Raw genomic sequence first — 11,822 nt, forward strand, 5'->3', positions numbered from 1 at the left:
AAAAGGTCAGCTAATCTGTAGAGATTCTGGAAGGATCCAGTCATGAAAATGCTGCTGTGTAAAGTTTTACAAATTGGACAGGCTACAGCTGTGGTCTTAAAAATCAGCTCTTCTGTCCTGTTAAGGCTATCAGGATACATCATAGTAACTTTGAATGCTGAAAAATGAAACTGTCCAGGATTAGTTTTAAGTGTTACATTTACAGTATTACTCTTCTTATCTATATGTCATTAAATTTGTAACTTACATCGGAAAGTATGTACAATGATCAAATGATAACAATAAAACCGCTCATTCTCACAAAAAGCCCTACTGAAATGCCAAATTAAATGTTAAAATGATGTTTAGGCAAGCGAAGCAGAGTCTCAGATATGAGACATTACAGTAAACATCATAATTATAGGCTTTTTTTTAAACAGTGCACAGTTGGATGGGGAGGGGAAGTCTGAAACAAAACCGAACCCTTTAACTGGAGGATGGACCATCGAAATCGCGTTCAACAACTTAGTAAGCACACTAAGAGAATGTCCACCCCAGCAGATTCACAGCATGACCAGGAGAAGCAGAAATGCAGTGGCATGGTTCAGACACGGCTTTCGTGGACCACGCTGGTTACAGAACCCCTAGTGCCACAATACACGAAGACAGAATGGCCATGAGGTTGACCTTACCAGCCGAGGCCCACTATCCTGAGACAGCTACATTGCAGCCAAGCTGTAAAGTCACTCTGCAGTCTATTTTTTTGGATTTATTATCAACAGTTACATTAGACATCAAAAATTTCTCAACTTCTCAATTTCCATTCGGCCTGCCTGTAGCACATACACCACTGCCTCAAATTCTATAAAGTAGCTCATGTCAGAAGAGATCTTATCACTAGCCAATACTAGAAATATTAAATATTGCCATTTTGAGATTAAAATAAACAGATTTTAATCAACTAACACCCAAAGGTAGTTTATGTTAAGAAATCGTTTATGCCATCGCACCTGTAAATAATGACTGACTTGTGCAGATTTGACTCACGACAATCCTGTAACTCTTCTTGAACTATGAAATTTGTTAGAGAAATTTTAGCACCTTGCTTGCTGACAGAAAAATTCAAAAGCAACCACTTTAACACTTTTTTCCATAATCTCAAAATGTCTTCTTTTCTTCAAGGAAAAAATACCAGCGTATCTTGCTTGCTGAGCTATAATTTTAAGGGCTGTGAAGGAGCAGCGTTCTTATTCCCTACATCCATATCCATACCCAAGAGTTATCTGTTCATTACTACTATCATTCAATCACAGTTATCAACTGTATTAGTATTCGGCAGCATACACAACTAACATATTACATACCAAGATTCACATCAGGCAACATTTTATCAAGAAACTGAGTCTCTCCTCCATTAGGGGACAGGAAGTCAGCTAAAAGCTGGCTGTTACTTAGTTCTGGATGTTGCAGAAGTTTCTTTGAGACAGAAGGAAAGAAAGAAGTGTAAGTACTTTAAAACTAATCTTTAAAATTCAGTTTCTCTATAGCAAAAAGACACATTCAGAGAGCATTATATTACCACAGATATTGTCATTTGCAAAAGATTTGTTTTCAGTAACAGGAAACTAAGAAGTTCTATTTGTCCACTTTGACCCTTTCTAAAACCCAAGTCACTTGGATACAAACAAAAAAAAAAAAGTAGACATTCCTTTATTAATTTTATATTAGTAGTTTTAGAATATTCTTTGCTCCAAAAGTTTGTTTGATACCTGCAGATATTCCTGAAACTCCTCTCTCTTGGATTTTAAGAACTCATAGTTCTTGGGGCCAATGATTCTCTTTGAGGGAAGCTGAGCATCAGGAAATGTACCTAATAAAGATATCAAGGAGATTAAATTATTCCTGTAATGCAGCAAACATTGATTTCCCTATTTTAAATTTCAGCTCAGTAATGAATGATAATCATAGCAGTGGGAAAGTGGCTTTCCAGATGATGGAGGACATACCATGAAATTCGGTTAGCTTCGACTCAAGCACGTAAAATTCAAGATACCTCCTGTAGACAGACCAGTGTTCAGGCTCATGCCCAACTGGGGGGGGAAAAACCCAAACCACCATTAAAAACGAACCAGGTTTCATGCCACTTGAATTAAGCAACAGCAAATGTATGTTGGATTATTATAGGCAAAACCTCAATGATATGAATCCCCCATATTGCCATAACATTAAAAAAATCCCAGCCAGGTAATTTAAGCATTAAATTAAAATGCATACCTGGTAGACAAACATGGTACTAGCATGGAAATTATCATCTCATTCAGGGGATCCCTAAAATCTAAACAATGGAGCACTGCATAACTTCAAAATTGATCAGGACTGACTATGTTAGATCTATTTTCAAACTTTTATCCAAATGATTAACTGAAATACTATTTGTTGAATACATTCCTCTGCACCACCAGCTTGAATCCTGATCATTCTTCCTCCTGGAAGATATCGCTAAATAACTCTTAAACATTTCCTGCTTACTGTGGAAGTATTAGTTTCACTAACACAAATCTATGCAGCCCCAGGATGATGCTATTTTCCCCACTCAGTATGGCTGCATTGCTGCCTAGATACTGATAAACTATCTGCAAGCCAGGATGGTTCCTAATAAGCAAAACATTTTCATTTCCCAAGAACTACATTTGAAGGTTATAGGAAAAGTTATTTGTTGTTCATTATTCCAAAGTTCAGAGTGGTTGAAAGAAAAATATGCCAGGTGTTTATTAATATGAATCATAGGATCAATATTTTTGGAAAGAGAAAGTCTCAAACTTTGGGATGAAGTCTAAATAGAACTCATTCATGCTGAGGAGTCAGTTCTGAACTTGCAAACACTAAATGTGATTATTTTGCTCTCAAACACATTTCCTCAGAATTTTCAAGTCATTATTTCAAAATCAGAACACCATGTATGCAAAATACACCGCAACAACTATGAGAATACAGCATGCTAGAATATTTTTAGTTCATTTCAAAAAGACATTTTATTTATGCACAACATTGCATACCTGTCCCTCTATCATTTCTCTCTACATCAATGCAGAACACAGGAATTCTCTCCTTTCTGTCTTTTCTTTCTAAGGAGGGATCCTCAAAGAAATCTACATACGGGATGCTAATTTTCCATGCGGCAAGGTTGCGGGGTGTATTTGGGGTACTAACAGCCTCCTCAGGAGAATCATCTTCCATCACCATAACGCCTTCTTCAATCTGTAAAGATTCAAACATCAAGATCTACAGTTCTATTTTAACTGGTACAGTCTACCTGTGCAAAACTTATATAGGATAATCAAACATAAATCAAGTCTTTAAGTATGTGTCACTAAGTAATAAAAGAACAAAATCCCCATTTCATTAATGCACCAAGCTAACAGGTCCCCCACCTCCACGCAATGGAGTACGCTGTGGACACACAAACCTGACTTGCTCTGCAAGGTGCAACACAGCCACAATTGGGACTGAATTATTCCTGCAGCCCCAGAGCTCTTTGTATTTTCACAAGTACAGGCAAGCAGGTGAAAAAAACCCAAAATTCCTGTTTCTTTATAAAATTGAAATTGCTTGAATTTAATTTAGCCTGCTGCCAGGGCTTCTAAAACATCACAAACCTACGAGGAGGCAGGCGCTGCCTGATGAGGAGCAACACCCAAGCCCACGGTCCTGCCTCCAGCCTGCGCCCGCCGCAGCGACAGCCAGCGCCTCGCTCTTCCCACCACAGCTTACAGAGCTAGTGATTATGCTGAGATAGGTTAAAGTTAAGCAACAATTCAAAAGTACGTTGTTTTAGTAAGTCTCACACGCAGACTTTGGAGTACCACTGCTTGTTAAAATAGGAGATTTTAACGTATGAATTTACGTGTGAAACTACAGCAAACTGGAAAGCATGGATCCCACTTTCAAGTCTTTTTCCCTTAGCCTCATAATTTAAAGCTGGATTTCCCTCAAAGGCCAAGCCTAGGTGCCTGAACAAGTTTTGTCTGTATTGGGATAATCTAATTGACGTTTTTCAGGCAACACAGCATCCCTGAAACAATTTTGCCTGTGTCTGCATTACAATATTCACATGATCATGGCTCAACTGCAGCTGAAGCATAAATGGTTCAACACACGTGAGCAATCTTTGTTCAGTTTTGTTTTGCCTTTGCATAATACTGAAATGATCCTTAAACTGGTCATGGTGTGGACCATTGTCTTCCAAAACAGATCTCTGTAGATCCACTAACTGAATCTCTTCTTTTCAAAACATATTTTTGCTTTTGCTTCCGCTTACCTGATTTATTTGATAAAAAGAGAAACTGTGACAGGCAAAAAGCAGTCTCAGTTGCTGCTACACAGAGACCACACTCAGCTAAAGTGGTTCACAACGTGAGAACTAAATTGGAGACTGTGCTCTTTCACAAAACAAACAAAAATAACCCCAGCCTGGAATGAACAACTATGGCTCACACACTGCAGGACAAACTCACATCCAAGAACGGAATAAGGAGGACACATGCTCTCCGAACCACAACAACAGGGTTGTCAGGTAGCTTTACATCTTCTATACGAGGTCTTACCCTCATTTTCCCCCTTCCCCAGGCTTTACACAGCTGTCACCACTGGACAGAAACAGCAGAATGTTTCAGGATAGCAAATCCAGGTCAACAACAGCTGAGGTTCTGCAGATGGTGAGCAGCATCAACCGGGTGCAATCTGCACTCACTGCCTCACCCTGTGTGCACTGAGCTATCGGCTGCCAAAATTATCACTTCATAAGCCACCCTGATTAACCGTATGTATTTGCATTAGCACTACATATACAATCTCCACTAGGACCTCTTTGCAAAAATGCAGGACCATTCTAGAAACGTTCAGACTTACCCAATGCTGTAGTTTTTGACTAAACTAAACGCTTAAGCATGGACTTGATTGAAACCCAACTCTTGCCTACGTTTTCTGAGTCTTTCTGCCTTTAACTTACCACTGCTTGCAGTTCTCACCTCCTTCTATTTATTTTGTTTCATACACTGGCCCACCTATCAGTTGATACAGCGATTACACTCTCAGCACTGCAGAGTCGGCACAGGGCTCCGAGCAGGCAGGGGGTCAGTCGGGTTTGAGCAGCTCACAAAGGGGCCATAACCTCCTCGTCCACCGCCTTCACGCAGCCCTTCTGAGGTTGTATTGAATCATCAGCAAAGTTTCACACACTCATAACCTCTCTTCACTACATCCCTCACCTGACCTCTAGCCTGGTTTTGGTAATAGTCCTATGTAAATTTGCAGGCTTTTCCACTATGTCAACCACAGCACCTACATGAACGGTAAGCCAGGACGCAGGAATTTCTGGGGGTTTCAATCCTCTTTTCCAGAGAGTTCACCAATCTGTAATAATTACAGGTTGCCTCAGTCTATTTCCATTTGTTTCATCCAACAAAGCTACAAATTCAAGTCTAGAGGTCTTCTGGCTGCCTTGGGAACACCTATGCAGAATATCTTTTGCTTAAAATTTAGTTGACCAAGATTGAGTGTGGCTTACTTAGTTTAATTACTATTATCATGGTAGCACCTTACAAAGCTGCTGCTCAGAGCCACAGAAACCTGCTAACACATATCTCTAGCCTTCCGTGATTTCCTTAGACTAAATGGATGTTTCCTATGGGCTTTAACTGCAATCAATGTGAGTTTGTCAAAAAAAAAAAAAAAAAGAAAAGAAAAGACAAGACATTGTTCAGACACTGTTTCCGTCACAATGCACAGAACTCCATTTCACTGCCATTCTTTACCTTATATTTACCTTGAATCCACCAAACTTACATTAACACCAATTATGTAAATATCTAATCAGGATGTGTGACGGATGAAATAACTCCCATACTCTCCGTACATAAGCTAATCAAAAAGCTAATAAGTCTGTATACTGCACTGCCACCATCTTAAAATTGTACTGTAATTTCCCAAACCACGCTTTTCTTGTCCCAGAGAGCTCTTCCTCTGACCCTGTGATGCCTGCTAGAAAACTACAGCACTTACTGTGATGTTACTGGTGTTGAATTCTGTATATTCAATATTTATTCATAAAGTGAAGTCACAGCTCTGCCCAGCTCTTGGGATGCGCAGTAACCTTATAACACCTTTAGTTTTTTCTTTTTCCATTTTTTCTTCCCACCCATACTCACCAAGTGAAGGGACTTAAGTATTTCCCAAACTTTGGCTAGGGTGGTTTTAGTAAAAAAGTAGTATCCTCCCTTTATTTAATAAAGGTATTTGAGACAATGCTGCACTTAAAACTTTCCATTCTTGCCTAAGCTAAAACCATTCTCTGTCCATTTGAAAACCTTCCTTAGTACAGATTAGACTCTATATTGTCTGTGTCTCTCGCTGAATTCGGCAACTTCTCACAAGTAACTTCTTGTGCTCTGGCACAGAAACATGTTCCTTCTCTGAGCTCCACTGCTTCAATTATACTTCTACTCATTCCTCTACTATAGGTGAATTATACTTCCACACCCTTTGGCCAGCAGAATCTACAACAGCAATGCTGCAAAATTAACTCGTTTTCATTAGAATCTCACCTCAAGAATAGAGAATTTACAAGAACTTAAGTGTCCGAGAAATTAATTGCAACAGTTCTGCCCCCTTAAAGACATGACTTACATGGAGATTTAGCCTGTACAGAAAATTGGCTTTTCATCCCTCCTCTTAAAGAATAAAACCACAACCGAACAAAAAAAAAAAAAAAAAGAAAAAGAAACACACCTACAGGTTTAGGTTGCTGAGTCCTTCCCACATTCTTCTGAAAGCAATTCTGAACAAGGTGAATAATATGAACTCATGTTTACTCTTTTATCTTTAGACTGTGGAAAATGAGCTAGCAGTTTATCAAGGTGATAAACGCTGAAATGTTGTGTTTGTTAGGAACAGGTACAAAAGCTTGAGTTGGCAGACACACTGTAAAAAATACATGATTACCAATAGCTTCTGACCACTTTCCCCCTCTTCCCTTTTTAAAATTTTCCGTGTCACCCACCTGTGCTTTAGATACCAATGTCCCATGCAATAATTCTACCAATGGCTCTACACATTGCTGTTTAGCATGCAAAAAACCCCCATTAGTTGAGGGAGACACCCAAGACTCATGAGAAAGGACTCATGATCAGAAAATGCTGCATCACAGACCAACCTAACAGCAATTTCTCCACTACTTTATCTATAGTTTTAAGGTCCTGTGGCAAGCTTCAGACCACAGAATCACTGAATAGTTTGGGTTGGAAAGAACCTTTAAAGGTTAACTAGTCCAAAACCCCTGCAATGAGCAGGGACATCTTCAACTAGATCAGCCACCTCCAACCTGACCTTGGACGTTTCCAGGGATGGGGCATCTACCATCTCTCTGGAAAACCTGTGCCACTGTTTCACCACCCTCATTGTAAAAAGTGTCTTCCTTACATCTACTCTGAATCTACCCTCTTTTAGTTTAAAGCCATTACCCTTTGTCCTATTGCAACAGGCCCTGCTAAAAAGCTCGTCCGTGTCTTTCTTATAAGCCTCCTTTAAGTACTGAAAGGCCACAATAAGGTCTCCCTGGAGCCTTCTCTTCTCCAGCCAGGCTGAACAACCCCGACTCTCTCAGCCCATCCTCACAGGAGAGGTGCTCCAGCTCTCTGATCATTTTTGTGGCCTCCTCTGGACTTGCTCCAACGGGTCCATGTCCTTCGTGTGCTGAAGTCTCCGGAGCTGGACGCAGTACTTTAGATGGGGTCTCACAAGAGTGAGAGGGGCAAAATCACCTCCCTCGACCTGCTGGCCACGCTGCTTTTGATGCAGCCCATAACACAGTTGATCTTCCGGGCTGCGAGCACACATTGTTGGCTCATGTCCAGCTTTTCATCCCCCAGTACCCCCAAGTCCTTCTTGGCAGGGCTACTCTCAATCCCTTCATCCCTCAGCCTGTATTGATACCAGGAGTTGCCCCAACCCACGTGCTGGACCCTGCACTTGCCCTTGTTGAACCTCATGAGGCTCACATGGACCCACTTCTCGAGCTTGTCCAGGTCCCTCTGGATGGCATCCCGTCCCTCAGGCATGTCAACTGCACCACACAGCTTGGCATTGTCTGCACGCTTGCTGAGGGTGCGCTCAATCCCACTGTCTACGTTATTGATGAAGATATTGAACAGTACTGGTCCCAATGAAAAAATAACGACCAGATGAAAAGCCATACATGCATGCAGCCCTAGGCATACTTTATTACGCAGAATTATAAAATGTCACAGTAAGTTTTTAGAGAAAAATTCATTGCTTACAAAAATGTCTGATACTGCTACTTCTAGCACTTCTCTGTAATAAGTGATAAGCTCAGAGGCACACTAACTGGGGATGCGGCCTTGGCTTGCGAATGAATACAGAGAAAACAAGGCAACTTAATCAGAAGCGAGCACAAGGAAACCCTGCAGTGAAGTATGACAGCAGAAAAGGCAGAAACTTAACATTTTCAAGCTAGGAAGGAAAAAAACCACCACCACCAAAGACTTAAATCTAAAGCTTTTACTCACAAAGTCATCTTCTCCTTCATTTAAGTTATAGTTAGGCAACATAGCTCCTTCCATTGCAGAACTCTTGAATACACCTTTTATTTTGTTGCCTATTCTGCTGATTCCAAATGATTCTCCTCTCTTCTGTGTGGTCCTAGGAGTACAGAAGCCAGAGTTCACAACACAAGGCATAGTATTACACAGCAGCTCAGTCAGCCATTGCACATGATTTGCAGATAAGAGAAACAACTCTATGAATGAGTAGCCAATATATTTACAAGTCCACTTAAATTGAAATTCATTTATGGCAAATACGTTCTCTGATTAATCAGCAAAATTTCTTGATTACACTTTTAAGAGATATGGGATTCCCATATGCTCAACCATAAGCAAACATTAACACTCTTATAATAGTATCCCAGTAATGCAGGACACAGAATAAACAATTAACTATACAAAAAAATTTTGTTTTGACAGCAGAAACTGTCATATTGCTACAGGCACGCACAGCAAGAAGGTCACTAACTCTGTCCTTTTCCATGTACTCATATTTAAATATTTATCCAGGCTTGCCAAGTACTGTAAATGGTGTGGTTAGATGCATTTTTTTGCATAAACATCCCAGAATTTTAGCAGCATGTATGATTCAAGATAGATCTCGACTTTCAAGCATTAGGGACAGACAAAAGGAATGTGCAAGGAGCAAGACTGAGCATGAGAGAAAACAGACGCAACTGAAGAATCTTGGCTTGAAGAGCGAGTCTGACTGAAAGATGAAGACTTTTTAAAGTCTTGCCACTTATGACAAAGAATCCAAAAAGCAACAAGGTATGGAAAAAGAAAGACAATTGGGCAGGAAGCACACTCCTTACTGAGAGAACAGACGTTACAGCATTCTAATGCCCTTACACAAGACCTGACACTGAAGATTATTTCTTAAGTAGAAATGCTAGTAATTTGGAAAGAAAAATGTTTCTGTTGAATATGGAATCAGCCTGAGGTTACTTATGCTGGTTCAATAAATACAGTTGATAGGTGAGTTAAAAATCAATAGAGTGAACGGCAGAATCAAAGACTCAAAAGAACTTTATAGATTACTGATATTAAAAGCACAATTAGTACTTTAGAGGATAAAAAAAATTACCCTGAGTGTATCTTTTTTCCTTTAAAACAAGAAATTATTCACTACTGAACAGCAGTAGCAACAGAACAGCAGATACCAGCAGCTAAAGCACCTTCATTGCCCAAAAAACCATGTTGACATCAACTGCTGACTCAAAGTGTGCATATGTGTGCTACTAGCAATCTTCCTGTTTATAATTTTACCCAGACTGTGTACATGACTAAAATTGTGTAAATAATCCACTGTTTTTCCAAATCTTTCTCTTTTTCTCTCTCATATTATCAGCTCCAAAGCAGACACACACCATCTATCTTATTTATCTCTGCTAACCAAAGATAAGGTTGGCTGGCTGTTTGTAGTCTAAATCCATGTTTGAACAATTTTACTCAATTTTTAAACAACTTCTATATGTTATTGTGCTGAGCTGAACTTTTTCACACTGGGGACCTACCTGAATCTAGTTCAAGAGCTTAAACACTAGGCTAGCAAAATAAAAACCTTATTCAGACAAAACTAGACAGCTTTTCTAGAAAGGTAATACTTCAGACCTCTGGCTTGACTCTTGAAGAACTTTTCATCATTCCTGTGAAAACTTGTGCAGTTCTCAAGATTTTGAGCAAAAACATTTATTCGCACAAGCTGAAAGATTTGTTAAGACTACTCCAGGCTCAGATCAGTTCTTTCCCGCACTGGTAATGCTCCAGCTGAAGGCAAAATACAGTTTTGCCTATAACTGCAGTACTGAGCTTTATGGGGCCAGGACATAGCTGATAGCTAGGAACCACCCCTTCCTGCCCTAATGCTGAGCCCAAAGATTACGCCTAATGAGTACAGAGCGATCACTAAACTGGAACAGGTACAAAGTAACAAAGTAGGATGGATTCTCTTCACTGGAAGAGACACAAATTCAAAACACAAACTGGTGAAGGTACACAGACACCTGGTGGGCAATGTACAGAGAGACCATAGGACTGGTTTAGCAAGATTCCTTGCGTGAGCACACAGAGCACACACCAGATTAGATGAGCATGGAAAAAATCTGGGGAGGCTAGCAGAGATGGACGGACAACAGGATGATCAAAATTTTGAAGATGCTGAGCAAGAGAAAAAAAAATATTAAACACCCCCAGGTATCAGGGTGAAAATCTAAGAGATTCACTGGCTAAGTAGAAATAGAAGAACCTGAGGCTAGGTGGAAGGGAAGAGAGGGGATTAGGATATGGTCAGGTTCAAGGCATGAGAGAAGAAAGAGGAGAGGAAGCTTAGCAGAGAGACCAAGTCTTTTAAGACCTGTCAAGTCCGCTACTGTCAACAAAACATATACAAAATGGGAAAAGTATCCCGCTCCCTCTAGTGTTGAACAATGTAACAGCATTATTAGACTGTCTATTCTATAGTTGCTTTCTTGGCAGGGCCCAGAGTGGAGCATCTACAGGTTCCAACATTCCTGATGAATGATGTGATGACAAGACATTGGAATACTTTTTTTTCCCTTTTTTTTTTTTTTAAAAAAAAAACCCAAACACTCCAGAAGTCACACATACCTAACATTAAAAAATTACAATTGTTGTTCACTCGATAGCTGGGAATTGCAACCAAAGATTGCACTAGTGCCACTGTGCACTGTGGCATTCATTAATCGTGGATGGTTGCAAAGTAATTTTCCCCACAGGATCCCTGCCTCATTCAGCGCACTAAACAGATCTTTTCAGGTGATCAGCCGGGGGTATGCAGCTGAAGAATGCTGTTGTGAACCTCTACAGGTCAAGAAATACCAGACAAGTCATATGTATCAGGCAAGGTAGATATATGCATGCATGTGAAGTCAGAGTACCATTTTATTTGGCTAAAACCCCTACAACCCAATTAGGAGAAATGCTGAGCGCATCGAGCAGCACTTAAAAATCAATGAATTGCACTTCTATCTCAAGTACTCCTTATTCCTCAACAATCTAGCAAGTTACATCTCTATACACTGAACTGGGACACAAAAGATAGAAGTGTCTATATACCTCTGTAAAATAAAGTTGATAAATTTCCCTCAAGAATGGTATGAGTAATATATGTAATACTGATGTTCTGATAAATTTTGAGGAAAAGTCCATAATGAAAAAAATTGTTTTCTGAGTTTGGATAGCATGGATTTAAAGAGGCAGGAA

The 11,822-nt window shown here is 39.9% G+C and overlaps 1 protein-coding gene across 1 annotated transcript in view; it reads right to left on the bottom strand.

The window, feature by feature from the left end:
- SNX14 (sorting nexin 14) overlaps nt 1–11,822 on the bottom strand; it is a 60,652-nt gene that overhangs the window by 16,972 nt on the left and 31,858 nt on the right. The window contains exons 17-21 of the mRNA XM_009887476.1: nt 8,562–8,694; nt 3,036–3,237; nt 1,986–2,069; nt 1,749–1,849; nt 1,344–1,455 (exon numbers count right to left, since the gene is read on the bottom strand). Coding sequence (XP_009885778.1) covers nt 1,344–1,455; nt 1,749–1,849; nt 1,986–2,069; nt 3,036–3,237; nt 8,562–8,694 — 632 coding nt within the window. The remainder of the gene's footprint in view (nt 1–1,343; nt 1,456–1,748; nt 1,850–1,985; nt 2,070–3,035; nt 3,238–8,561; nt 8,695–11,822) is intronic.

This window comes from Charadrius vociferus, unplaced genomic scaffold (genome assembly GCF_000708025.1).
Source record: "Charadrius vociferus isolate BGI_N301 unplaced genomic scaffold, ASM70802v2 scaffold185, whole genome shotgun sequence".
In the NCBI taxonomy this organism is placed as follows: Eukaryota; Metazoa; Chordata; class Aves; order Charadriiformes; family Charadriidae; genus Charadrius; species Charadrius vociferus.